Source organism: Peromyscus maniculatus, chromosome 3 (genome assembly GCF_049852395.1).
Source record: "Peromyscus maniculatus bairdii isolate BWxNUB_F1_BW_parent chromosome 3, HU_Pman_BW_mat_3.1, whole genome shotgun sequence".
NCBI classification, from domain to species: Eukaryota; Metazoa; Chordata; class Mammalia; order Rodentia; family Cricetidae; genus Peromyscus; species Peromyscus maniculatus.
This window is the reverse complement of record NC_134854.1, coordinates 147,025,042-147,050,356: the sequence shown is the minus strand read 5'-3', so window position 1 is coordinate 147,050,356 and position 25,315 is coordinate 147,025,042. Positions and strand designations below refer to the sequence as shown.

The 25,315-nt window shown below is 51.3% G+C and overlaps 3 protein-coding genes across 6 annotated transcripts in view; 2 read left to right on the top strand and 1 right to left on the bottom strand.

Moving 5' to 3' along the window:
• P3h3 (prolyl 3-hydroxylase 3) overlaps positions 1-12,772 on the top strand; it is a 17,084-nt gene extending 4,312 nt beyond the window's left edge. Inside the window, exons 6-15 of the mRNA XM_076567959.1 lie at positions 1,320-1,409; positions 2,753-2,805; positions 2,900-2,967; positions 3,127-3,251; positions 8,291-8,392; positions 8,686-8,836; positions 8,996-9,113; positions 9,237-9,312; positions 11,966-12,106; positions 12,229-12,772. Coding sequence (XP_076424074.1) covers positions 1,320-1,409; positions 2,753-2,805; positions 2,900-2,967; positions 3,127-3,251; positions 8,291-8,392; positions 8,686-8,836; positions 8,996-9,113; positions 9,237-9,312; positions 11,966-12,106; positions 12,229-12,405 — 1,101 coding nt within the window. The 3' untranslated portion in view covers positions 12,406-12,772. The remainder of the gene's footprint in view (positions 1-1,319; positions 1,410-2,752; positions 2,806-2,899; positions 2,968-3,126; positions 3,252-8,290; positions 8,393-8,685; positions 8,837-8,995; positions 9,114-9,236; positions 9,313-11,965; positions 12,107-12,228) is intronic.
• Positions 7,529-25,228, bottom strand: Cdca3 (cell division cycle associated 3). 4 transcript variants are annotated; one of them, XR_013050163.1, is made up of 7 exons: positions 24,850-25,228; positions 24,496-24,643; positions 23,828-23,954; positions 22,472-22,765; positions 22,245-22,348; positions 19,208-22,121; positions 14,638-14,852 (listed from the first exon to the last, which is right to left on the bottom strand). XR_013050163.1 is itself a non-coding variant. In XM_076567961.1 (6 exons), exons 2-6 carry the CDS (start codon positions 24,613-24,615, stop codon positions 7,544-7,546), a joined length of 819 nt encoding a protein of 272 aa, XP_076424076.1. In that variant the 5' UTR covers positions 24,616-24,643; positions 24,758-25,091; the 3' UTR covers positions 7,529-7,543. The 4 variants fall into 4 exon arrangements, 3 of the variants coding, with proteins under 3 accessions (XP_076424076.1, XP_042130043.1, XP_042130045.1); XM_076567961.1 differs by lacking the exons at positions 14,638-14,852; positions 19,208-22,121 and adding an exon at positions 7,529-7,717 and having other exon boundaries at positions 24,758-25,091; XM_042274109.2 differs by lacking the exons at positions 14,638-14,852; positions 19,208-22,121 and adding an exon at positions 7,529-7,717 and having other exon boundaries at positions 24,850-25,091.
• Positions 13,808-20,776, top strand: Gnb3 (G protein subunit beta 3). The gene is made up of 10 exons (XM_006992066.4): positions 13,808-13,949; positions 14,148-14,234; positions 14,459-14,497; positions 15,991-16,097; positions 16,176-16,239; positions 16,368-16,530; positions 16,631-16,697; positions 16,795-16,996; positions 19,220-19,436; positions 20,242-20,776. Exons 2-10 carry the CDS (start codon positions 14,178-14,180, stop codon positions 20,346-20,348), a joined length of 1,023 nt encoding a protein of 340 aa, XP_006992128.1. The 5' UTR covers positions 13,808-13,949; positions 14,148-14,177; the 3' UTR covers positions 20,349-20,776.
• Positions 25,229-25,315: the final 87 nt, after the last annotated feature.

Genomic DNA, 25,315 nt, shown 5'->3' with positions numbered 1-25,315 from the left:
ATCCCAGCAACTCGGAAGTTAGAGGCTAGCAGATCTCTGAGTTCAGGGCCAGCCTGGTCTACAGAGTGAGACCTTGTCTCAAAACAAACAACAATGAGAAAGAGGACATGGGATGGGATGGAAATCGCTGGAATGGAGTTAGGATGGTTCTGAACCGCCGGGTGGGTGCTAAGAACTGAACCTGGGTCCTCTGCAAGATCAACAAGTGTTCTTAACTGTTGAGCCCTCTCTCCAACCCAAATTTATTTATTTATTTATTTATTTATTTATTTATTTATTTATTTATTTATTTATATTTTATTTATTTTTTTGAAATAGGGTCTCAATGTGTAGCTCTGGCTTGTGTGGAACTCTACATAGACCAGGCTGGCCTGGAGCTCACAGTGATCTGCCTGCCTCTGCCTCCTGAGTGCTGGGATTAAAGTGTACAAGACCACACTCAGCTCATTCTGGCTTCTTACCCAAGCTCTTTAGGCACTGAAGGGATATCCAAGTCTAGTCTGACCTTTGCCTCAGCTCTGTGCCCCCAAACATCAGACTGTATTCATCCTGGGATTCTATCCCCGCACTATTCTTTCCCCTTAAACTTTTTTTTCTCTCTCTCTCTCTCTTTTTTTTTTCCCGAGACAGGGTTTCTCTGTGTAGCTTTGCACCTTTCCTGGAACTCACTTGGCCTCGAACTCACAGAGATCCACCTGACTCTGCCTCCCGAGTGCTGGGATTAAAGGCATGCACCACCACCGCCCGGCCCCCTTAATCTTTTATCTGCCTGTCTGTGTGCATAAACGTGTATGAGAGTGAGTGAGTGCATGCACAAGCCCATGCACATACAAAGTCTCTCACGTCCACCTTTCTTTCTTTCTTTCTTTCTTTCTTTCTTTCTTTCTTTCTTTCTTTCTTCCTTCCTTCCTTCCTTCCTTCCTTCCTTCCTTCCTTCCTTTCTCTCTCTCTCTCTCTCTCTCTCTCTCTCTCTCTCTCTCTCTCTCTCTTTGGCTTTTTTGAGACAGGGTTTCTCTGTGTAGTTTTGGTGCCTGTCCTGGATCTCGCTCTGTAGACCAGGCTGGCCTCGAACTCACAGAGATCCACCTGACTCTGCCTCCCGAGTGCTGGGATTAAAGGTGTGAGCCACCACCGCTCAGCTCATGTCCATTCTTACTTTGAGCCCAGACACTCTGAAGGTCGACCCATTGCAGCATCCGGCTTGGTGATGGATCTCAAGAGCTTGCAACTGTGCCCTAGAACCCAGGGCTGCCCTGTTCTCCCCCAGCTTTCCCTTCCCTTCTCCTTTATCTCCATTCTCCTGTCTCTGCCCTGCCCAGGACATCCAGCGCTTTGTTCTTCGATCCCTCGGGGAGAAGAGACAACTCTATTATGCCATGGAGCACCTGGGCACCAGCTTCCAGGACCCGGTAAGGAGTTGTGCTCTTCTCACAAGGGTGAGGCACAGTGATGCTGGGCATTCATATGCCGCTGTGGTCAGCAGCAGTGCCTACGTGCCCACAGCCGCAGACGTACAGAACTCCGGCATCCCAGGTTCCCAGGGACCTGCACAGTGTGGCTACAGTTAAAACAGCCGTGGGATCATGCATGGCTAAGAATCAGGCTCTCCTGCTCTGCTCTGCTCCCCTCTCCCCCCACCCCACAATCTTTCTCTCTCTCCAGGCCTGGCTCTTCTATCTCCCTCCCCCGCCTTCCCTTCCTAATAAAGTTCTAAAAAAATCAGGCTCTCAGCAAATACCCTCTGGTTACCTGTTTCCTTACCCAGTTTCTTTACCCGTCAATCGTGAAGGTCACACACGTTTCACAGTCCTGTTGAAGCTCTGCCATCTGACAAAACAGTGCAGAAAGCCTCACTGCTGCTGACTCCATTCCCCTCCCTTAGTTATGAGGACCAATTCCAGTGCCAGCATTATGAAGCCGGGACTTAGCATAACGCAGTGGTTTTCAATTGACTTTTTGAGGACTTGGATGACTTAGTGATGAGTGCTTCCCTAGCACACATACATGCACAGGGTTCTAGTTCTATGTAGCATTGCAAAAAAGAAAAAAAAAAAGCATTGCAGAAAGAGAAAGAAAGAAAGAAAAGAAAGAAGGAAGGAAGGAAGGAAGGAAGGAAGGAAGGAAGGAAGGAAGGAAGGGAGGAAAGGTATTTTGGACTCGATAGTTCTTTGTTGAAGGAGGGAATGGAGCTGTCCTCCTCAGCTTTGATGGGTCTTCAGCTGCTGTCCTGACCTTTTCCTAGGTGTCAATAATACACTGATAGCCCTTAAGTCATGAGATCAATAGTTTCCAGACGTTGTCTAATGTCTCCTGGGGGTCAGATCACTCACAGAGAGCTTCTGGATAAAGTGAGGGCTGTAAAGCTAGTTTAAGTCCTATTCTGTCACTCACAAGCTGTGTCAAGCGGACCCTACGATTCGACCTTGCTGTCTCCGAACCCTCACCTGGAAAGTGAGCACGTCAGAACCACCATTCATTCCATTAGAATTTACCAACTATTGCAAGCTCTAAGCTACAGAATCTCACTGCAAGTATAAAGCTTTTAGCGCCTGGCAAACAGTAAGTGTGATGATGGAAGTCACAGTTTATTACAGTCGGGTCTGTAACTCGAGGCTGTCGTGTGTGAGGTCGCCCCGGCACTGGCCTGCCCCACTTTGCCTTCCTCTGGAAGCTGGAAGGCCTTAACATCGATTAAAGTCAGGAATCCCAGGAGCTAGACAGAGGGTGATGGCGCTGTTCTTGACTGTCACAGGATTCTTGGACCCCAGCAACGCTCATCCCTGAGGCGCTGAGAGAGAAGCTCAGGTAGGTGGTGGCCCGTGGTGGGGGCCACTTGGCCCATGCGGGGAGGTGGAGGATGGGTCTGCACCATCCCCTGAGTATGTCTCTCACCCCTGAGAGAGGATCAAGAGAAGAGGCCCTGGGACCATGAGCCTCCACAGCCGAAGTCCATGACTTACTGGAAGGGTGAGTTCCTTAGTATGTGTGGAATTGGGGGACAAGAGGTGGAAGTGGGGGACGCAGGAGGGGGGAAGATCAGGGGGCAGAAGTGAGGGCCTGGAATCTGCCAACTGCTGCCCTTCAGGTGAGCCCCAGTGACCTTTGACCCCACTCTTCCCCTCGTAGATGTCCTTCTCCTGGAGGGTGTAACCCTCACCCAGGATGCCCAGCAGCTGAATGGGTCGGAGCGAGCTGTGTTGGATGGACTATTGACTCCAGCTGAGTGTGGGGTTCTACTGCAGTTGGCCAAGGTACGATGGTGTGTGGTTCAGCCACCTATTCCTTTGCTCTTGGCCTATGTCCGCCCAGTGTTCTATCTGCCGCCTCCTCTCTCTCTCTCTTTTTAAATTTATTTATCTTTATGTGTGTTGGTGTTTTGCCATGGATGTTGGGTCCCCTGGAACTGGAATTACAAACAGTTGTGAACTGCCATGTGGGTGGTGGGAATTGAACCCCAGTCCTCTGGAAGAGCAGTCAGTGCTCTTAACCACTGAGCCATCTCTCCAGCCCCATCAAGGTGGTTTTTTTTTTTGTTTTTTGTTTTTTGTTTTTGGTCTTTTGAGACAGGGTTTCTCTGTGTAGCTTTGCCCCTTTCCTGGAACTCGCTTTGGAGACCAGACTGGGCTCAAATTCACAGAGATCCACCTGCCTCTGCCTCCCGAGTGCTGGGAGTAAAGGCCACCACCGCCTGGCTCTTTTTCCTCTTTTTATTTATTATTTTTTTGCATAAACATGATGCGTTTATTCAGGATATTCTCTTCATATTACCTCATCTAAAGTTAATTGCTAACAAAGTCTATTTTAATCTATATTGATAGTGTGAAAACAGGCATGGCATAAAGACAAAGGCTCCTCCTGATTTTAGAGGTTGTCTTACTATGGAGTTGTCCTTTCATAACATTTTTACTGTCGGTTCTGGGTGAACCAGGGTGGCCTCTTCCAGTGTCATTAACAATACTTTTGCCCTGATCCTGTTCTGAGGGTGTCTCTCCTGTGGACAGTGTCTGTAGAAGGAGCTTTAAAATGGTTCCTTAAGCTGGGTGGTGGTGGCACACGACTTTAATTCCAGAACTCAGGAGGCAGAAGCAGGCAGGTCTCTGCAAATTCAAGGCCAGCCTGGTCTACAGAGTGAGTTCCAGGAAAGGCGCAAAGCAACACAGAGAAACCCTGTCTCGGAAAGGAAAAAAAAAGTTCCCTAATCAATAAAATAAAGGGATAAAACAAAACAAAAAAAATTAAAAATAAAACAGTTCCCTTTGGCCAGACAGTGGGGGCACACAACTTTAATCCCAGCAGCTGGGGAGGCAGAAGCAGGCAGATCTCTGTGAGTTAGAGGCCAGCCTGGTCTACAGAGCGAGTTCCAGGACAGCCAGGACTACACACAGAAACCCTGTCTCAAACAAAAAAAACAAAACAAAACAAAAATGGTTCTCTTCTTTCTTCCATTTTGAGACAGAGTCTCACTGTGTAGACCAGGCTGGCCTTGAATTCAGAGTCCACCTGCCTCTACCTCCTGAGTGCTGGGATTAAAGGCCTGTTCGACCACACCTGGCTCCCCCTTCTTGATTCCTTATTTATAGTCTCCTGGAGCACTTTCTCAGAGCAATAGCCACAGAAGACATGTTTCTGCTTCAGGTGACCACATTCAGGACAAATGTCTAAATTGTTCTTAATAAGGTCTCCTAAGACCTCGTCTCCTACCCGTTCACTTCAACCCCTCATCTGTTTTGGGAGCTGCCATCCAAAAGCTACTATCTAAAAGGCTGGGGCTTTCTGTCCCCATGAGTATCATTTGCTAGATCTGTGAGTATGGATGGACCCTGGACTGCTAATGCCCCCAGAGGACCACAGCAGCTTCCAGAGCTCCCAAATGGTCCAGCGTGCACTGCAGGAGCCATATTCCTCTGCTTCCTTTCCTTCATAACTTAGCTGATGCAGATAGCGTGAGTGCTCTTATTTGAGACAGGGTCTTGCTGCGTTGCCCAGGCTGGCCTTAAATTCAGGATCCTCCTATCAGCACCCCACCTAAACCTTAAGTGCTGGAAATGACAGCCTTGCAGGTGTATGCCACCACATCTGGCCAGGGCAGATGTGCTTTACAAAGACTAGGAAGAAAAGACAGAATGGAAGAGCAGAGATGTTGGTGTCTATACACAGAAGGTTTCTTGGTTCCCTGACAGTTCAGATGGCGGCAGGCGTCCTTTCCCGGGCATTTCATCCTCTCCTAGTCTGGGATGAGTGACCCATGCTCACATGCTGAGGCTCTCATGATGCTTCACTCCAGACTTGGACTCATTCATTACGTATTCCTGGAGTACCTGCTGTGGACTAGAAATGGCTAGATGCTAGGGGAAGGTGGACGAGCAAAGACTGCCCTTTAGAGACATGTGGAGGGAGGGAAACCAAGGTGGAGGCATGGTTAGAGCAGGTCTAAGTTCTGCAAGGAAGTGTGTACACTAACAATGCAGAGGCCTTGGCAGCTGATGGAGGGCTGATACTCCAGTTCAGTCCTACACCGCTCTTGCTGTAGTTTGCAGTGCTGGGGGGCGGGGTCGTCACGTCCACGGTGGGTGTCGGTGTCGCACATGCCAGCCTTACCCGTTTGTTGTCGTCCTAGCTACCGGGAAGGCTAAGGCAGGAGGATTGCTTGGGCTGGGGAGTTTGAAGCCAGCCTGAGCAACATAAAGAGATCCAAGGGGAGGAGAAAGCGGAGGAGAGAGAAGGCAGAAAGGAAGAAGGAGGGGCTAGAGAGAAGGCTCTATGAGATGGCTAGAAGCACTGACAACTCTCCCAGAGGACCAGGGTTCAATTCCTACCACATGGTAGCTCACAACCATCTGTAATTCCAGCTCCAGGTGATCTGAAACCAAGATCTACATGCAGGCAAAACATCCATACACATAAAAAAGGATAACAAAAACTTTTAAAAAAAGCGGGGGGGGGGGGGGTGCTTTCCGTGAACTGCAGGAAAAGATGGGTTAAAGGTGTGGAGCCAATCCAGTAGTTACCTGTTTATTTAAATGTCTGTGAGTTGGTTTCCCATCTGTAAAGTGGCATTTACCGCGTTTCTATCTTAGTGGTGTCCCGAGGCGTGAATACATTAGTATATTGTGAAGCCTTTAGGAGAATGAGGAAAGCGCTCAGGACGCAGTTGCCGGTACTCTGCGGTCTGTTATCAAGAGGGGAGAGGGAGAGAGCCGAGAGTGATGGCTATCGTGGAGAAGGCCTTCTCTTCCTCCCGAGCCTCAGCTTTGTTGGCAGATGGTGGACAGCTGCGGTGGATTTCGGCGTTCACTTCCGAGTGAGTGCAGACAATCCCAGAGCGCCATCCTGTGGACTCAGGTGCCCCCTCTAGTGGCAGTTTTTAGAAGACAATGGTAGAGGAAACGAATAATCTTAGTGCTGTGGCCTTAGCTTCTGGCTGTATTCAAGGGAATGAGGAGAGGCTCCAGGGAACCAAGAGAGGGGAACAGATGAGAGAGACAAGGAGTACTGGGGAATAAAAGTTTGAAAAAGATAAGTTTGCAGAAGATAATGAGAAGACCACACCAGGGGTAATCTCGAGACGTCTTTCCGTTCCTTAACTTAGTGTGGCCTCAGGACCTTTGCATGTTTCCATTTCACACATTCAAGTGGTATCACTGCAACATTTGGTTTTAATTTAGATGTTGCCTCGTTAAGGAGCTGTGGATGAGCACTCATAAAATTGCAACCCTGTTTTAATTTTCATATCACTTATCACCATCTGGATTTTTTTCTATTTAATTGTTATCTTTTTTTAAAATTTTTTAAAAAGATTTGTTACGTATATAGAAGAGGGCGCCAGATCTCATTACAAATGGTTGTGAGCCACCATGTGGGTGCTGGGAATTGAACTCAGGACCCCTGGAAGAGCAGTCGGTGCTCTTAACCTCTGAGCCATCTTTCCAGCCCCCCCCTTTTTTTTTTAAGAAACAAGCCAAGCTAAGGCCAGGCATTCATTTATTTATTTATTTATTTATTTATTTATTTATTTATTTATTTATTTGAGCTGAGGATCGAACCCAGGGCCTTGTGCTTGCTAGGCAAGTGCTCTACCACTGAGCTAAATCCCCAACCTATTTGTTATCTTAAAACATAAATCCTAGGGGCTGAGGAGGTAGCTGATTTGGTAGAGGGCTTGCCTAACACACACAAATCCCTGGGTTTGGTCTCTAGCACCTCATAAACCAGGTATAGTGGCACAGGTCTGTAACCAGCACCTAGGAGGATGAGGCAGGAGGATCAGGAATTCAGCACTGTCCTCAGCAGCATATCAAGTTTAAGGCCATCCTGGGCTACATGAGACACCACCTAAAAAAGCTAACAGCCAGTGTATATAAACCTATAGTTCGGTGTATAGCCAGCCCCGTGGTGGAGACTGCTTAGCATGGGCTAGCCCCGAGGTTTGATCCCAGCACTGCAAAAGAGGAAGAGGAGGTAGAGGTGGGAGCTAGACGGCTTGGGTGACTAGGTGGACTCATAGGGGTGAGGTTCGTATGTCAGGGTAACAAGGGAGCGGCACTCATACAGATTCAACAAGTCGGCTGCAAGATGAACGTCTGCAGGGCGTGGCAGTTGATTCCCTCCCATGATCCCAGCGCTTGGGAAGTTGGGGCAGGGAGACGGCTGCGAACTTGAGGCCAGAAGGCCACACATTGACTTCCAGGCCAGTCTTGGCTAGAGAATGATACCCTGTCTGAAAAGAAAAAAAAATCCCGTGGATAGACATCCAAACCTGGGGAGACCCCAGGAGACATGAGTCACGGGAGGCAGTCGGGTAGTAGGGATCCGGCCTCAGAGGCCGTGGAGTCATGGAGCCCATCAATGGGATGAGGTCAGTGCTGTCTGGGTACCTCAAGCTTCATGCCAGAACTGGCCTGTCAGACTTCCTGTTGGGCCCTGCTGCAGAAAGACTCCCGTCTCCCCATTGCAGGGTAACCCAGTACTTCCTGCCCCAGGCCCCCCCTCTCTTCAGCCACTCTTACTATCTCAAGACCCCCTCTCCCCACTGTGGGATGCTCTCCAGGGCAATGCCCACATAGTCCCCTTGGTAAGTAGCTTTCCAGAACTTCTTTGAGAGTGACAATCCAGAAAACCAGGACAAGTGACATTCTCTGGGAAAGGGCCACAGGTCAGGAAAAAGTCACAGGGGATTTCTGGAAGTTCCTAGTCAGCCCCAGGACTGAGAAGGCCTGAAGGAGAGCCTTGGAGCCATGTGGCAGTGAGGTATGCCAGGAATGACTCGCTCTATAAACCCTTTCTCCTTTAGGATGCAGCTGAGGCTGGGGCCAGGTCTGGCTATCGTGGCCGCCGCTCACCCCACAGTCCTCATGAACGCTTTGAGGGGCTCACAGTGCTCAAGGCTGCTCAGGTAAGAGGAGGCCCGGTCTGATGCCCAGTACTTGAGAAGCAGGGCTGTGTCCGGAGGCTGGATACCGAGGCCTGGGCTTTTGTGGAGGAATTCTCTGGGGACCTAGATTATTTCTTCTCGGTCCATCATGGAGAAAGGGTGTATTCTGAGACCTGAGGCCCTGGTGTGCCATAGAGTTGCTGAAGGAGGAGTGTGGGCTACTGGACAGACAGTAGACCCACATAGGAGAGTGGTGTCAGACACACGGGGCTGATGTTAGGCCTGCCTTCCCCGGCCTCTCTCCCCGCCTGCAGCTGGCCCGGGCTGGGACAGTGGGCAGGCCAGGTGCTAAGTTGCTTCTGGAGGCGAGTGAGCGAGTGCGGACCTTGACCCAGGCTTACTTCTCTCCGGAAAGGCCACTGCATCTTTCCTTCACCCACCTGGTGTGCCGAAGTGCCATCGAAGGTAACCATCAGGGAAGCCCATCTGTATGGCTCTAGTCTTCACGGCAGTCCCCTGCTGGCCTAACTGGGGGCAGGGAGCTTCACCCCAGGAGCTACAGGCATGGGCCCTGGGGCCATGGTGGGGACCCTGATTTATTCACTGGATCCATTTACATCCTAGGTGAACAAGAGCAGCGCATGGACCTGAGTCACCCAGTGCATGCGGACAACTGTGTCCTGGATCCCGACACTGGTGAATGCTGGCGGGAGCCCCCAGCCTACACCTATCGAGACTATAGGTGGGTAGCCTCTCCAGGGACTGGGAGGTAGGCACACAAGGCCCAAAGGCTGTCTGTATTGCCAGGCCTGGGTCTGGGTTGGGGAGGGGGGTCTCACTGCCTCCTGTCTTCTCTACTTTCCAGTGGACTCCTCTACCTCAATGATGACTTCAAAGGAGGCGACCTGTTCTTCACACAGCCCAACGCCCTCACTGTTACGGTAGGGGGTTGGGCCCAGCTGCCGGGTCAGGATTCAAAACAGAAGTTCTCCAAAGGCAAATGCAGGGAAATGGCCAGGGCCACCTTAACCCTGTCCCTCCCCGCCCTTCTAGTCCTGCTGGCCACTGGACCGCATTCAGGGCTTTCTGCAGAGGTGGACTGAGCCTCACAGAAGATCTCTAAATGTCCCCCACCCGCCTTCCTAGTTTGCCTTACCTCCTAAGGGTGGCTGAGCATAGGTATGGGATACATACTTGTAGTCCCAGCTGTTGAGGAAGCTAAGGTTGGAGGACCCCCAAACCCCAGGAGTTCAAGGTCAGCCTGGACAATGTATCAAGACACCTTCTAGAAACAAAAGCAACCCCGGGCCAGTGAGGTAGCACAGTGGGAAAGGTGCTCACCCCTAAGCCCGGGCGACAACCTGAGTTTGGTCTCCAGAACCAATGCGGTGGCAGGAGAGAACCAGTTTCCACAAGTTGCCCTCTGACCTCCACACCACACTGCACCCTTCACCCCCACCTCCAAGAAAAGTAATAAAAACTCAGAACAAAAACAGAACAAGGTGGGTGGGGCTCAAGAGATGGCTCAGTGGCTAAGAGAACAGGGCTCTTCTTGCAGAGGAGCGGGTGTGGGTCCCAGCATCCACATGGTGGCTCACAACCACCTCTAACGATAGTTTGGGGGATCTGACACCCTCTCTGGCCTCCCATGACCGGGCAGCAGTGGAGCTAGCTATTAGTACAGGCACAGACAGGGCCACTGGACTAGACTTCAGATTGGGGTTCTTAACACTTTGGAAATTCACTTTCCTAACTAAGGGTGACAGTAACAGTACCCATTATTGTTGACATTGTTGTTGTTGTTGTTATTATTAACTGTAAACAGGGTCTTGCTACATAGCCCACATTAGCCTTGAATTGACTATATAGCTAGCCCTGGCTGCTCTTGAATTTACAGCAATCCTCCTGTTGTGGCCTTCTGGGTGCTGAGATTATAGACATGCACTACCCCAAGTGACTGACTTTTGGTTTGGGAGATAAGGTCCCATTGTGTAGCCCTGGCTGGCCTGGAACTCACACGTAGATCAGGCTGGCTGTGAACCACAGAGATCTGCCTGTTTCAGCTTCTCAAGAGCTATGCCACCTTGCCTGGCTTTGCACCCACATAATTTGTGGAGTGCAGATGTGTGCATGCCACAGTGCACAAGTGGGGATCAGAGCACACCATCAGGTGTCATCCTTACCCCGTCTCTCCCTCACATCTGGGTGTGGCGGTGTTGGGATTACAGACTTGAGCTCCCTCACCTGGCTTGTATGTGGGGACCGGGGATCTGAACTCGGATCCTTACACTTGCACGGCAACTACTTTACCCACTAAGCCATCTTCCCAGCACCATGAGAAGTAGTTTTTAAAAATGTTGCTTTACTTTACGTGGGCATCTGTGTGTGCATGTGCAAGGGGTGGGCGGAGGGCAGGGTGCATGCCACACACAGAGGACAACTTGTAGGAGTTGGTTCTCTGCTTCCACCCTGTGGAAGTTCTAAGGACTGAACTCAGGTTGTTGGGATTGGTGGCACCTTTACCCCGAGCCATCTCTCTGACCCGATAAAAAGTAATTTACAGCTGGGCGGTGGTGGTGCACACCTTAATCCCAGCACTCAGGAGGCAGAGGCAGGCAGATCTCTGTGAGTTCGAGGCCAGCCTGGTCTCCAAAGCGAGTTCCAGGAAAGGCGCAAAGCTACACAGAGAAACCCTGTCTTGAAAAAAAAAAAAAAAGTAATTTATAGAATATGCTTAAAAGAACGTAAAAGAACGAGCCAATGCCTTGTATTATTAAACAGTTAGTGAATGTTAGGTGTCCTTATTGTCCTTGGTCATGGAGATTTCTACACCTGGGCCTAGAAATGGGCAAGAAGGGGGCAGGCATGGCAGTACACACCTGTGACCTGTCATAGGGGAGCTGAGGCAGGAGTTCCAGGCCAGCACAGAGGCCTAAGCAGAGAGGAGCAACTGTCTTCTGTGTACTCAGGTACAGTCTAGGATTTCCTTAGGGTGGAAAGGCGTCGAAGGGCCTCGTCACCTTCCGTCCCACTGGTGCTGCTCTAGGGCCCTGGGAGTACTTCACTCCAGGCTCCAGGACAGGGACCCTCCAGGAGGCACCTGCCCCCTTTGGCTTCCATCTCCTCCAGCCTTGCATTCTCCCTCCCTAAGTTAAGGCCAGTTTCTCATTTGCCCCAAGCTAGTCCCTGTGGTGATACTTTATTTGTGCACCCCAATAAAGCTTATCTGAGGATCAGAGGAAAAAGCCAGCCACTAGATTAAACAGAAGTCAGGCAATGGTGGCACATGCCTAAATCCTAGCACTTGAGAACTCTTGTCTTTGCTTGGGGTTAAAGGTGTGTGCCACCACGCCTGGCTCTGTTCCCAGTGTGGCCTTGAACTCACAGAGATCCAGACGGATCTCTGCCTCCTGATAGGATTAAGGGTGTGCCACCACTGTCTGGCCTCTATGTCTAATCCAGGGGCTGGCTCTGTCCTCTGATCCCCAGATAAGTTTTATTTGTTAGAGCACAAATAAACTACCACCCCAAGTCCCTGAGTTAGTGAGGGGTAATGGACAGGAAGTCTGATGCTGTGTTTCCCCCACCCCTCAGGCTCAGGTTCGTCCTCGATGTGGGCGCCTCGTGGCCTTCAGCTCTGGTGGTGAGAACCCCCACGGTGTGTGGGCTGTGACACGGGGACGCCGTTGTGCCCTAGCTCTGTGGCACACATGGGCGCCTGAGCACAGGGAGCAGGTGAGGAGGTGTGGGGTAGGAGGACATGAAGGGAGGGGGTCACTGCGGAAACTTGTGGAGCTGTTGGCTGGCCCAGGGAAGGTGGATGCCAAGCACTGAACCATAGCTTTATCCACCCCCAGGAGTGGGTAGAAGCCAAAGAGCTGCTGCAGGAGGAAGATGAAGAGGGGGAGGAGGAGGAAGAGGAGGAAGAGGAAGAAATTCTCAGCAGAGACCCTTCCCCAGAACCCCCAAGTCACAAGCTTCAGCGGGCCCAAGACAGGGCTGGGAAGCTACTCCGGGTCCGAGAAGAGCTGTGACTGGCTGAGCCAACTTCTTAGGGATATGGCCACTTGACTTGGGAAGGAACCAATGCGAAGGCCTGTGTGACATCAGGAACAGAGTAGCTTGCTCTGTCTCTTCCGTCTACCACCGTGGGGATCTACAAGGGCCACCAAGCCCTGGACTCACAAGCTTACTACACAGACTTAGACTAGAGCCCAACAGGCCCAGAAGCCAGATCTGGCCCAGGCTGAGGGACCTGCAGGGTCGCTAGGACAGACAAAGATCATTATGCCTCCCTGAAAGGCACGGCAAGGATTGAAGGTTAACTCCTAATGAGGAAGACCCAGAGGAGACAATGCCATCCTCTCCCAACCTGTGCAATAAAGAACATGACGATCCCCAGCCAGGGCCTGGTCTGGTCTAGCTCCGCTTCTGTGGCTGCTGGAGGTGGGGTGGCTAGGGGCTGGCCTGGGAGGAGACAGGTGGTGTCTTTGGGCCTCCCAGAGGCGGAGCCATGGGAGCCTGGGATTTGTCAGGGAAATCTCAGCCACCTGCTGTCTCATGCAAATAGACCCATGTGCCCATCACCACCACCACAGCTGCTCCTTGGGTCTTCAACTCTGTCATCTGTCAAGCCCTGTCATCTTTTCCTGAATATGGGTGAGAGGGTAGCCTGATCCCTCTGGCTCCTACCTTCACAGTCCAGTAAGACCCCAGGAATCATGTGAGAAAGCGTGAAGACAGGACTCCCCTCCCCCAGCCTAGAAGCAGGGTACAGGGTTCCGTTCTCTTTGTAGTCCTTTCTTTGCCCACAAGGCAGGGGCACATCAGCCCAGCTCCCCCCTGGATCAACTCCCCCAACTAGGATCAGGCCCAGGGGCAGCTGGTTGGGGCTGTTGGGGCTTGTCGAGAAAAAGGATTATCCAGATCAGCCCCTTCTAATCTCAGCTTCTGACTGTACCCTCTCCCCCCACAGCCCTCAAGGAGGGAACATGGCTTGGGGTGTTGACAACAGGGTCATCCATCGCCCGTCTGTCCTGGCTCCTGGCCCGCTTGCTGAACAGGTCTGCACTGCCAAGATCATGACCACAAGTTAGAGCTAGGGCCTGGGGGTCACTGGAGCTGTGTGTGGCTGCTCTTGTTCTGTTCCTCTCCCCAAACCCAACCAGTAATCCTCACAGCTTTGCTCTGATCTGTGGGCCTGATGCTCTTATCTCTGCTGGCAGACTGACCATAGAGTCTCCCCCTATTCCCCCCTTCTAGTGGCTGGATGGGGGGGGGGGTTACTGTTCTTCTCTGGCTCACAGGCCTGCTCCCCACCCCTCCAGGCTGGCCCAAGTCTCTGGAAGCCACACACCTCCCTCCCTGGCCTCTCCCCCACCCCCACCAGCTGATTTCATTTGCCTGACGTGGTTGGTGTTGGCCTTACCCTTCCCTGCCAGTCCCCCCTCCCAGTCGGGGCCAGGCCAGGCCAGCTCCTCTGGCAGCAGAGGGGCAGGTGACAGGCAGGCATCGCAGCTGAGAGAGTCAGGAGGCGCCTGGGAAGCGGAAACCTGGGAGAAGTCCAGCCAGAGCCCAAGTAAGAGGGAGCTGGCCGGCTCTGCCCTCTGGGATTGGGGGCCCACAGGGAGGGCTCAGGCAGGGCTGGGACTGATGCACAGGACCTAGCTCAGGAGGAAGGGGAGCCCCCTCACTTTTCAGGAGTCATGTAGGATGTAAAGGACAGCAACAGTGGTCTGATGGGGACTCCCCAACACCTATTCCGTGTTCCTGGCAGGAGCCAGAACTACCCCTCGACCTGGGCACCATGGGGGAGATGGAGCAGCTGAGACAGGAAGCGGAGCAGCTCAAGAAGCAGATTGCTGTAACCCCAGAGCCCTCATCCTGGGGACCCCGGAAAACAGAGCTCAAGACATGTGGGAGTGTGGCCTGGGAGGGGTTGGGGGGTTGGGCTCACTCTTGGGTGATTCAGAGACTTTAGATTTGGACCACCCCCCAACTGCAGAGCCCCATGCCCACTCATGTGTGCGGTGCATGTGTGTGCCCCCTACCCTACCACAGCCTCCTTGATGCCTGCTTTCCCCGCAGGATGCCAGGAAAGCCTGTGCCGACATCACCCTGGCTGAGGTGAGACTCTCTACCCCTCTGAAGCAGGACATGAGGGGAGGGGAGGGAGGGGACTGAATGAGTACTTCCTGACCAGCAACACACTGCTGCCTGAGCTTGTAGCACAGCCTGTCCTTAGAGTGAGGAAAGACACTCATGAATGAATTCAACAAACATCTATTAAGATCTGCTCTGGGTCGGGCATTATACTGGATGCTGAAGACAGAGACACTGGTCTTGTCCCTTTCATCCTTAGCAGTAAGGATGGAGGGGGTGTGCAGGATTTCTCATAGACTTGAATTGACGGTTGTCTAAGACTGCATTTCATCCATTCTAAAATGCTGTTTCTTCAGATTTCTCTAAAACTGAGCTGCATCTGACAATACATGACACCGTGTTAGCCTATTGTTTCTTTCTTGGTGATACACAAAATAATAGTGTTTCTAGAACCGACAGTAAGTACCAAGCCCTGCTGGGCGGCACAAGGCTTGGAATCCAGCTACATGGAAGGCTGAGGCAGGATTGAAAAGCCAAGACATGCCTGGGCTGCAGAGTGCTTTTAAGACCAGCCTGTCTCAAAATCAAAAGTAAAAAGTTGAGCTAGGAAAAAATTTTAAGAAGAAGACATGAAGTTGAGGCGGGGAGTAGGAGGTGAAGGGTCAATCTGGGAGGAGCTGGAAGTAGCGGTGAATGTGATCCAAATGCATTGCATGCATGTATGAAATTATCAAGTAGTTAATAGAAATACATTTTTAAGAAAGTAAAAAGGGTCTGGGGATATATTTCAGTGGGGGACTTCTGAGCTAGCACAGCTGAGGTCCTCGGTTCAATCCCCAGTACTGAGGGGGAAGGAAGAAAATAGAATCAATTATATTAAATATGTTCATAAGAGTAAACATCATGAGAAAGGTACTGTGCTAGATGCTTAAATACATAACTTTATATGATTCCCATGGCAACTCTGTAAGATAATAGGCTCATGGAAAGGTGTGATTTGCTGAAGTTGACAAGGTATGACAGACTTAATCTGTGGACTCTGTAGGCTTACCAACTGGGAGGGAGGCTGCTGTGGTTGAAGGGGTGGAGATCTGGAATTCAGCAGGGGTAGTCCCGGTGATGCCAATGCCTTGGAACCCATGGGTGTTGGCTATGTGTTACTGGTGTGTGAGGACAGGCACCGATCAGTCTCATGTCACCTGTGTCTCTCTTCCCAAGTTAATGACCAGTGACCTCATACCAACAGCTTGAGACTGACCAAGGTGGGAATATCTCCATGTTAGCCATTCCTCCCCCTCAATCTGGAGACACCGTGCCTAACACTTACCTCTGCTGTTGAGCAGCTTGCCAAAAGCTATGCCAGCACCTGTCTACCACAAGAGGCCCGCCTGGTCACTCCAGGCCAGGGACCTCTTTGATGCTGAGGAACCTGCTAAAGTGTCTGGTCGCTAGCTGGAGCTTGCACAGAGCAGGGGATGTGGCAGACACGTGAACCCCGACCCTCCTTTCTCTTGCAGCTTGTGTCTAGCCTAGAGGTGGTGGGACGAGTCCAGATGCGGACACGGAGGACATTAAGGGGACACCTGGCCAAGATCTATGCCATGCACTGGGCCACTGACTCTAAGTGAGGATTCGAAGGGGTCTAAAAGGGAGGGAGAGGCGGGGAAAAGAGGTAAGGATGACATAGATGCCCTTTCTCCAGGCTGCTGGTAAGTGCCTCGCAGGATGGGAAGCTGATCGTGTGGGACACTTACACCACTAACAAGGTACCAGCCCTTTCTATGACCATCCTCCAGGAAGGACCCTCCATCCTTCCTAGGGTTGCCACGCCCAATCTCTGTCCTGTTCACCTGAAGCTCAGGTCCTGCCTGCCCCAAATCTACCCTCTCTGCAGGTACATGCTATTCCACTGCGTTCCTCCTGGGTCATGACCTGTGCCTATGCACCATCAGGGAACTTTGTGGCATGTGGGGGGCTGGACAACATGTGTTCCATCTACAGCCTCAAATCCCGTGAGGGCAATGTTAAGGTCAGCCGGGAACTCTCGGCTCACACAGGTGAGAGGCCTCCTCTTTTCCTATGTAGGGGTCATGGAAGTCCAGGCCCCTGGCCAGTTATGACCCTGAGCCAGGGCACTGTCCTTCTAACCACCTCTAGGTTATCTCTCCTGTTGCCGCTTCCTGGATGACAACAACATTGTGACCAGCTCTGGGGACACCACGTGGTAAGGGTTGAATGCCATGGGTGCAGAGGATTGGAAGGTCGTCCTGTCCTGGGCAACTGTGACATTTCTCTGTGATGGGCTCCTTTTCTCCTGGCAGTGCCTTGTGGGACATTGAGACAGGACAGCAGAAGACGGTGTTTGTGGGGCACACTGGAGACTGTATGAGCCTGGCTGTATCTCCAGACTACAAACTTTTCATTTCGGGAGCTTGTGATGCCAGCGCAAAGCTCTGGGACGTGAGGGAAGGGACCTGCCGCCAGACTTTCACTGGCCATGAATCAGACATCAATGCGATCTGTGTGAGTGTCTCTTCATGTGTGCCCTTCAGGAACTCCCTTAAACCCTAACACACATCTCTGACCCACTTCCACAGCACCCCTAAGCCCTTTCCTTAGTCTTTTTTAAAAATAATTTTACCTTTATAGGAGTTTTAAAACCAATGACAAGAAATCCCATGTCTGCTTCACCCAGATTCACTGTGAACAGTTTGCCACATTTGCTTACCGTTGTCTCTAGACACACATGAGCACACACTCACTCACACTTGGATCCTCCCCTGTTCTCTGTGTGTCTGGTGTGAAGCACTGGAGACCCAACTCAGATCTTTCCACATGCAAGACAAATGCCCTATCAGCAAGCTGCACTCTAGGGCCTTATTCCTAGCTCCTTTGAGAGTATGTTACACATATCATGGCTCTGTGCCCCTTAAATACTTCTTAGAGGGTAGAAGAGGGTATTGGATTCCCTGGAACTGCTTCGTCAGTTATGAGCTGTCATGTATGTGGGTGCTGGGACCCAACGGAACTTGGGTCCTCTGCAAGAGCAAGTGTTCTTAGTTGCTAAGCCATCTTTTCAGCCCTAAGTAACAAGTTTAAAAAAAAAAAAATCCCCCTTAAGACAAGGAAGGTCTCATTATATAGCTCTAGCTAGGTTGGATTTGCTATGTAGACCAGGCTGGTCTCACACTCAGAGATCTGTCAGCCTCTACCTCCCAAGGGCTGGGATTAAAGGTGTGTGCCACCATGACATGCCCAATTTTTAATTTTTTAAAAAATTATCTTGAGTGTGTATAGTGCATGTGTGGGACTAGTCAGAAAACAGATTTGAGGAGTCTGTTCTTTCCTTCTACTGTGGGTTCTGGGGATTAACCTCAGGTCATCAGGCATCAGGCTTGTGTAGCAAGTCCTTTTACCCAACTGAGCCCTCTAGCCACCCCCAAATGTTAAATTAACTTTTTACTTTACTTTCCTTTTTTTTTTTTTTTGAGTCAGGGTCTCTCTGTGTAGCTCTGGCTGTCTTAGAACTTACTCTGTAGACCACGCTGGCCTTGAACATACAGAGATAGCCTGCCTCTGCCTCCCCAGTGCTGGGATTAAAGGCCTGTGCCACCACGCCAATCCTACACATTTTATTTTTACCATGCTGGAGAATGAACCAAGGTTAGGCCTAGTGAGCTGTATATCCAGGCCTTTCTTTCAGCTTTTGAGACTGGGTTGGCAATGCTTTACCAGAGGCCACTTTATAACTCAGGCAGGCCTCAGGCTTACAATCTCCTCCCTCAGCCTTCAGAGTTCTAGGAACTCAACTTATATTTCTTGACAGTCTCACCCTGGAGCCCAGGCTAGCATTGAACTTGAGGCAATTCTCCTGCCTCAGCCTCCCAAGTGCTAAGATTACAGGTATAAGTGGCCATTCCCAGCTACAGTATAAGTTTTATGTATATGAGTGTTTTGCCTGCATGTATGTCTGTACACCACATACATGCCTGACACCTGTGGAGGTAAGGTGTCAGGTCCTCTGGAACTGGAGTTACAGATGGTTGTGAGCCACCATGTAGGTGTTGGGAAATGAACCTGGTCCTCTGCAAGAGCAATCAGTGCTCTTAAGTCCTGAGCTACCTCTCCAGCCCAGTATAATTTGTAAAATCCAGGAAATTCAACATTTACAGAATACTGTAGCTCATACTCAAATTTAACCAGTTATCTCATAAATGTCCTTATTAGCAATGTTTTTCTTCCCAGAACCTGGTCCAGAAACATGCATATCCTTGCCATGTCTTTTGTCTCTAGACTGGAACCATTTTTCTACTTTTCTGGGGTCTGTGGTATTACATCTTCTTGATAAGGGCACACCAGTTTTCTATAATTTCCCTCCAATATACCTGCTGTTCTTCATGATGACACTCAGGTTGTGCGCTTGGACCTCATGCTGTCCTCACACACCCTAGTGCCTAGGATCATCACAGAAGTCTGGTCTTCTAGTTGTGTGACCCAGGGGACCCTTGGTGCTCTTGCCTGTGACATGGCCATGACGCCTGTCTACAGCGCTGGAGTCAAGGGCAGAGGAAGCCACAAGAACACAGTGGTGAACAGTTATGCTGCACTGGCTGCCTCACCCTACCGAGAACCGGACAGGCAGAGAGGCTGAGAGAAGTAGCTCGCGCTCCCCTGGAAACCAGGATACAGGCAGGCAGGCAAGGCCGCCCCAGGTGAGCCCTGACCACCTCTTACCTGTGTTCTCAGTTCTTTCCCAATGGAGAGGCCATCTGCACTGGCTCAGATGATGCCTCCTGCCGTCTCTTTGACCTGAGGGCAGACCAGGAGCTGACTGCCTATTCCCATGAGAGCATTATCTGCGGCATCACATCAGTAGCCTTCTCGCTCAGTGGTCGCCTGCTCTTCGCAGGCTATGATGACTTCAACTGCAATGTCTGGGACTCTATGAAGTGTGAGCGTGTAGGTAAGGGTCTGGCCCAGACTCCCCAGCCCTCCTTCCTTCCCTCCCAGGTTCTTCATGGGGACCCCTTACTGTTGTTTCCTAACTGTTGCCTAACTGGCGCCTTGGAAACCAGCACCCTGTGCTTCTGAAACTGAGACCACATTCCCCAAACGCCAAGTGCTCTTTGCAGCCCTTCCTCTGCCCAGTGCCATGCCTGCTCCTTCTGGCCACCCCAAACCAGTGTATCTTAAATGCCCAGTCCTTTGGGGACCTGAGCTTCCAGGGCCATACACTTAAGGGACAGCCTCATGGAGGTGTGAATGAGTAGGCCAAGGGTCCTTGGCGTAGCCTAGGGGTTTGTCTAGGATTGGCATAGTCTAGAGTGGAAAGAGAGTCTGATTTCCATCAGGAGAGACCAAGAGATGAATGAAAATAAGACATACCCCAGAATCAGGCTCCAAAGCCTATCCGGTTGATTACTTTTTGAGTTTATATTATACATGTCACTTTTCTGGGCCTTGCTTTAAAAAAACAAAAACAAAAACCTAGAAACAAAGGACCACTTCCTCGGGCCCATCCAAGTGACCCTGGCCTTCCTCACAGCATACTGACATTCCTAACAGTTCACCCTCCCCCCACCAGGGACTCAAATTCTGGACCAAGGAATTGGCCTGATGATAAATCCCTTTCCTCAGGGCTAATTCTCCTTCAGTTCCTTAGTCTCCATCAGGGCAGAGTCTAGCCTCCCCAGGCTGGGGCTTCTGTACATCATGGGCCCTCCTCACACACTGGGGAAAGGAGGCTGACTTTTCCCTCTCTTCCTCAGGCATACTCTCTGGCCATGACAACAGAGTCAGCTGCCTGGGGGTCACAGCTGATGGCATGGCTGTGGCCACTGGTTCCTGGGACAGCTTCCTCAAAATCTGGAACTAAGGAGGCTAGAGGAAGAGAGGCGGGAAGCCATGAAGATTCTCAGCTGCTTCCTCCTATCCCCATCCCTTTAGGGTCAGTCTTCTATAGCCCAGGGGCCATTCCCAGTCAACTTCCTTTGGAGAGCAGTAGGGATTATGGGAGTGTGCCTTTGGAAGCATCAGGGACACAAGGGCAAAGAACTGCCCCACTTCCTCTTGTGGCCTCCCCTTTCCACAGTCCTCACAGCTTCCCTTAATAAACAAGAACAGACCCTCCCTCAGCCCCTAGAGTCCTCCTGAGCTACCAGCAGCCTTTGCCCAGACCTGGAACGGCCAGGGTGCTCAGCTCATGATTCTGGGATGTCACTACTAGTCTCCTGGCCCTGCATACTTTCTCCTTTTCTACCCTTTCCTCCCCTCTATTATTACCTAATAAAATGTAACATCCTGTGATGCCAGCTTCCACCCTCTTTGTGCTACAAGACGACCTAGGTCCTGTTAACGGGCAACAAGATATTACAGGTACTAGGATGAAGGCTGCGTACTAGGTAGATTGTGGGCAGGAAAAAGGATCAAGGCAGAAGCCGAGGTTTCCTGAAGAGGCTGAGTGGCCAGGAGGCACACAGCAGCTGGCTACAGATCACAGTCATGTGTGCATGCCTGCATAGGAGTTGATATAAAGGCCTTGGAGGCCATTAAAGAGTTCCAAGTGAGGCACTACCATGATCATTAAGCTTGTCAGGCAGACAGCTCTGCCAACAGTTTAGGGTGCTGAAATGGAGAGAGAGACTGGCCCTCTAGAGATAAGATGTGAGGCAGGCGGTAAGAAATGCAAGGATGACAGGACCGGGCTGAGTGTGAGGCTCAGTAACGGAGCATTTGCCTAACACGAGCAAAGCTCTGGGTCAGTCTCCAGCAACACACACACACACACACACACACACACACACACACACACACACACACACACACAAAACAGGAGAAGAGATTAAAAACGTAGAATCACCAAGACCTAGTGACCATACTCACACACACACACGTCATTCTAAACAGAAGAATTCAATATGATGACCGAGGCCAAGATTAATGTTCGGGCAGGAAGGTGGGTGATGGCCCTTCCTATCCACAAGGGTAGGGAATAGGCAATGAGGAAAAACTTTAGGGAAAGATCATACATTTTATTTTAAGGGAACTAACGTTGAGTGCTTATGTGGCAGGTGAATAAAAGTTAGGGTGAGAGAGGGACCTGAAAGTTCTCAAAAGCAGGTAATAGCTCAGCCCAAACAAAAGGGGAAGAGGAGAGAGGGGCCAAGGCAAAGCCTTGGGGAACATCAAAACGTACGGCATAGAAAAGAGGCTCAGGAGTGACAGCAGAGAGATAAACCCGGGGCCCACAGACCCCCGGGCTGCCATTCTCCACACAAAAGACCCAGTGCAGCTTTGTCTAATTTCCTAAAGCATTATTTAAAATCATCTCCTTTACTGTACAAGAAACACACAAAACAAAACACAAAAGGTCCAAGTACCAGAGGTGGTAGCCTGGGAGGAACCAGAAAACAAGACTTTCCTCAGTGCCCTTGGGGAAGGGGCGAAGAACACAGACTATCACCAGGATCTGGGTGAACCCAGCATGGACCTAGCTCTCCATCAAAGCAAAATGCTGATTTTCCTTGTCATGGTCCTGGCTTTGCTCCCATGCTCCTCCTCCTCCAGTTTTCAGAAATCTTCCAGTTCCAAGAACGACTCCTTCCTTTAGGTCCTTAACATTTTCACTTAGAGGAGAAGGCCGCTTACCCTGCAAAAGGCGGTATGTGAGCCGAGTGGCCGGAGGGACGTTAAGGAGGTAAGAGCTGGGGAAAAGGGTCTCCCACTATAACGATGGATACTCTTGGTGAATTTTCACCCTCTCTTTCTTTACCTGCCGTAATGTCAGAGTCCCAGGGGAGTTGTCATCCTGCAGGATGGTGAGAGGAGATCTCCCAAGCACCTTGCTGTTTGCTTTCCGTCTAGTGCGCTTAGAACCTAGGGGAAGAAAGGTTTTGTCAAAGGAAGGACTCAGAGTGGAGGCTTAGTTTATTCTTCCTACATTAGCCCAGGACATGATCCCAGCTTCTCTTCCCTCCATCTTGCTCTTCAATTTTGTACCTGAAGACTGGGGAGTCTCAGGATCTTTTGAGGGCTTCTCCAAGTTCTGGCTGGCAATTATGGTTTCTGTGGATTGTTTAGCTTCCTCCTTGGTAAACTCCTGTTTGGAGGGGAGTTCAGTCTGGCTCCAAGGCAGCAACGGGTCCTCAAGGGATAACTGAGTATCCAAAGGCAGGTCCAGTTCAGAAGACAGAGGTGTTTGCTGGGGCAGAGGAAGCTCTGGCGGGGAAATGGATCTGGAGGCTTCAGTCTCAAAAGCCTCACTCAGCTCTTTCACCAGTGGACTCTGAGGGTCTGGAGGGAAGAAGGGAAACAAGCCGTGGTCTTCTGATACGAACCAAGGAGGAAAAGAGAGAGGAGCATCGGGACTCATGTTCAGATGGGCACAGGGTGAGGAGAGTGAAACCGAGGGGGAGAAAACAAGCTGTGGAGAAGACTGAGAGGAGAGCTGGGGTGCAGCTCAGTGGCAGAGTGTGAACACAGGAGGAGGACTGGGCCCCTGGGGGGTGGCGCACGCCTTTAGGCCCAGTACTTGGGAGGCAGAGGCAGGTGGGTCTCAGTGAGTTCAAGGTTAGCCTGCTCTACAGAGTGAGTTCCAGGACAGACAGGACTGTTACACAGAGAAACCCTGTCTCAAAAAGTCAATCCCCGCCCCCCCCTCCCCCCGAAAAAAAAACAAACAAACAAACAAAAAACCTGAGGAGAGCTGGGCTTCACCCAGCTGGGCTAGGGGAGCTGAGCATGGAAATACATGCCTGTAATTCTAGCACTCACAATGCTAAAGTAGGACCGCCTCAGATTCCTGACCAGCCAGGGCTACAATGTGAGACCTCGCCAAAAAAAAAAAAAAATAGCTGGGCAGTGGTGGTGCACACCTTTGGTCCCAGTACTCGGAGGCAGAGGTAGTTGGAGCTCTATGATTTCGAGGCCAGCCTGGTCTACAAAGTGAGTTCCAGGACAACCAGGGCTGTTACACAGAGAAACCCTGTCTCTGAGAAGGAAAAAAAAAAAGAGAGAGAGAAAGAAAAAAAAAAAGGCCAGCTTAGTGGATAAAGGAGCGTGTTGCCAAGCCTGATGACCTGAACTGAATCCCTAGAAGCTCCATGGCAGAGGGGAGCACTGACTCCCTAAAGTTGGCCTCTGACCGTCACACATTAACTGTGCCAGGTGTGTGTCCACACACATAAAATAAATGTAAAAAAAATTTCCTTTTATGTGAGAGGGGTCCGAAATGGGAGGCTGGAGCCCCAGAGCCCCAAAAGCAGCAAATAAAAAACAGTCAAAGGGAAATGGTTTTGATGCCACCCTAGACAGGTGTCAGCTCCGTCAGCCCCCCTGGACCCATCCATCACTTACCTGTACCACCTATCTTCATGGGTGTCCGTGCAATACCAAGAGTAGGAGAGCGGGGGTCTGGGTCTTGCGCTTGTTTGGGACTGTTCAGCTGTTCTGTTGGCAGGCTTGGCTGTGGAGAGCTCTCCACCTGTCAACACCGTAAGTTAGCACAGGTCTGGGCCCTGGTCTCTGTTTCCTCCCCATATTCCCAGTCAGAACTGCTAATGCCCATGGATATGCAGCCTGCCAGGTGCACATTAAGAATGCGGAAAGTTGCTAGGCATGGTAGTGGCACACGCCTTTTATCCCAGCATTTGGAAGGTAGGTCGGATCTCTGGGAGTTTGAGGCTAGCCTGGTCTACATGGTGAGTCCCAAACTAGCCAGGGCTTCACAGTGAGACCCTGTGTAAACAAAACAAAACAAAACAAAACAAAACACCAGAGAGTCAGTTAATGAAAAAGAGACCATGAATCTGAAAGACAGCAAGGAGGGCTATATGGGAGGGTTTGGAGGGAGGAAAGGGAAGACAGAAATGATATTGTATCAGAACCTAAAAAAACACAAAAGATAATAAAAAGGTGCACAAGTAAGGTTCCAGTGGCAGCGGGACAAGGACTCAGAAACCAGCTAGCCAGAGGCCCACCAATCAGGACCGCTTCTCTGCATTCCCCACCCCAGGCCCGCGTACCTGAATAGGGGTGCGCTGGATACCAGCACTGGGTGAACGTGGGTCCGCCACCCGGGCCAGATGCTTGTTGTGTGGCAGAGGCCGCGCTGGAGTGCCTGAGATGCTCTGAGTAGAACCCATCTCCACTAGGGGTGGCAACGGGGCCCGGCTGTGCAGATGCAGAGGAAGAGACGCCCGTCAGGAGCGACCCGGGTCGGACCCCGGACCCACCCGATCCTCCCAGTTTCCAGCAGAGGAACCTCAGGCTCCGTGGCCCCGAGACCTCTGACGGGGATAGGGAGCGGAACTTTCCAGCGGCGCATTCAGGTCTGCGGGGCCCTCGGATGTGCCCACTAATTTATCCGCATCACTTACGGGGGCCCCAGGTCGACCTCTGGGAGAACACCACCAGCTCGAGCCACAACTCCCGGAGTTTCAAACTTCCCGCCACGCCCCTGCCTCGATCCTATTGGCTGGGCCGAAGCCGACGCTCATAGGCCAGGTGTGGGAAACGCGCCCTCCAGGCCAGAAGGCTATTGGTCTAGAGGATGTCAATCATGAGGACTGGCCAATGGGCTGAGGACCAGCTTGCCCTGGGGTGGTGCTTCGGTGAGCCGGTCACCGGCGCGCCTGCCCTGGGAGAGCGCGATTGGTCCTTCCGGCCATCAGTTGTGCCAGGAGAGCTTTTCATTGGTGTTCGCTGAGTGGGGCGGGGGGCGGGGCACCGGGCGGCAGGCTGAGTCCAACTGCCGTTCTCGCGTGTCTTGCCTTTAGCGCATGCGCCTAGCGAGCCGCGCTCATTGGACGCGAGAGCAGGAGTGGGGGGGACCAGGGACAGTGG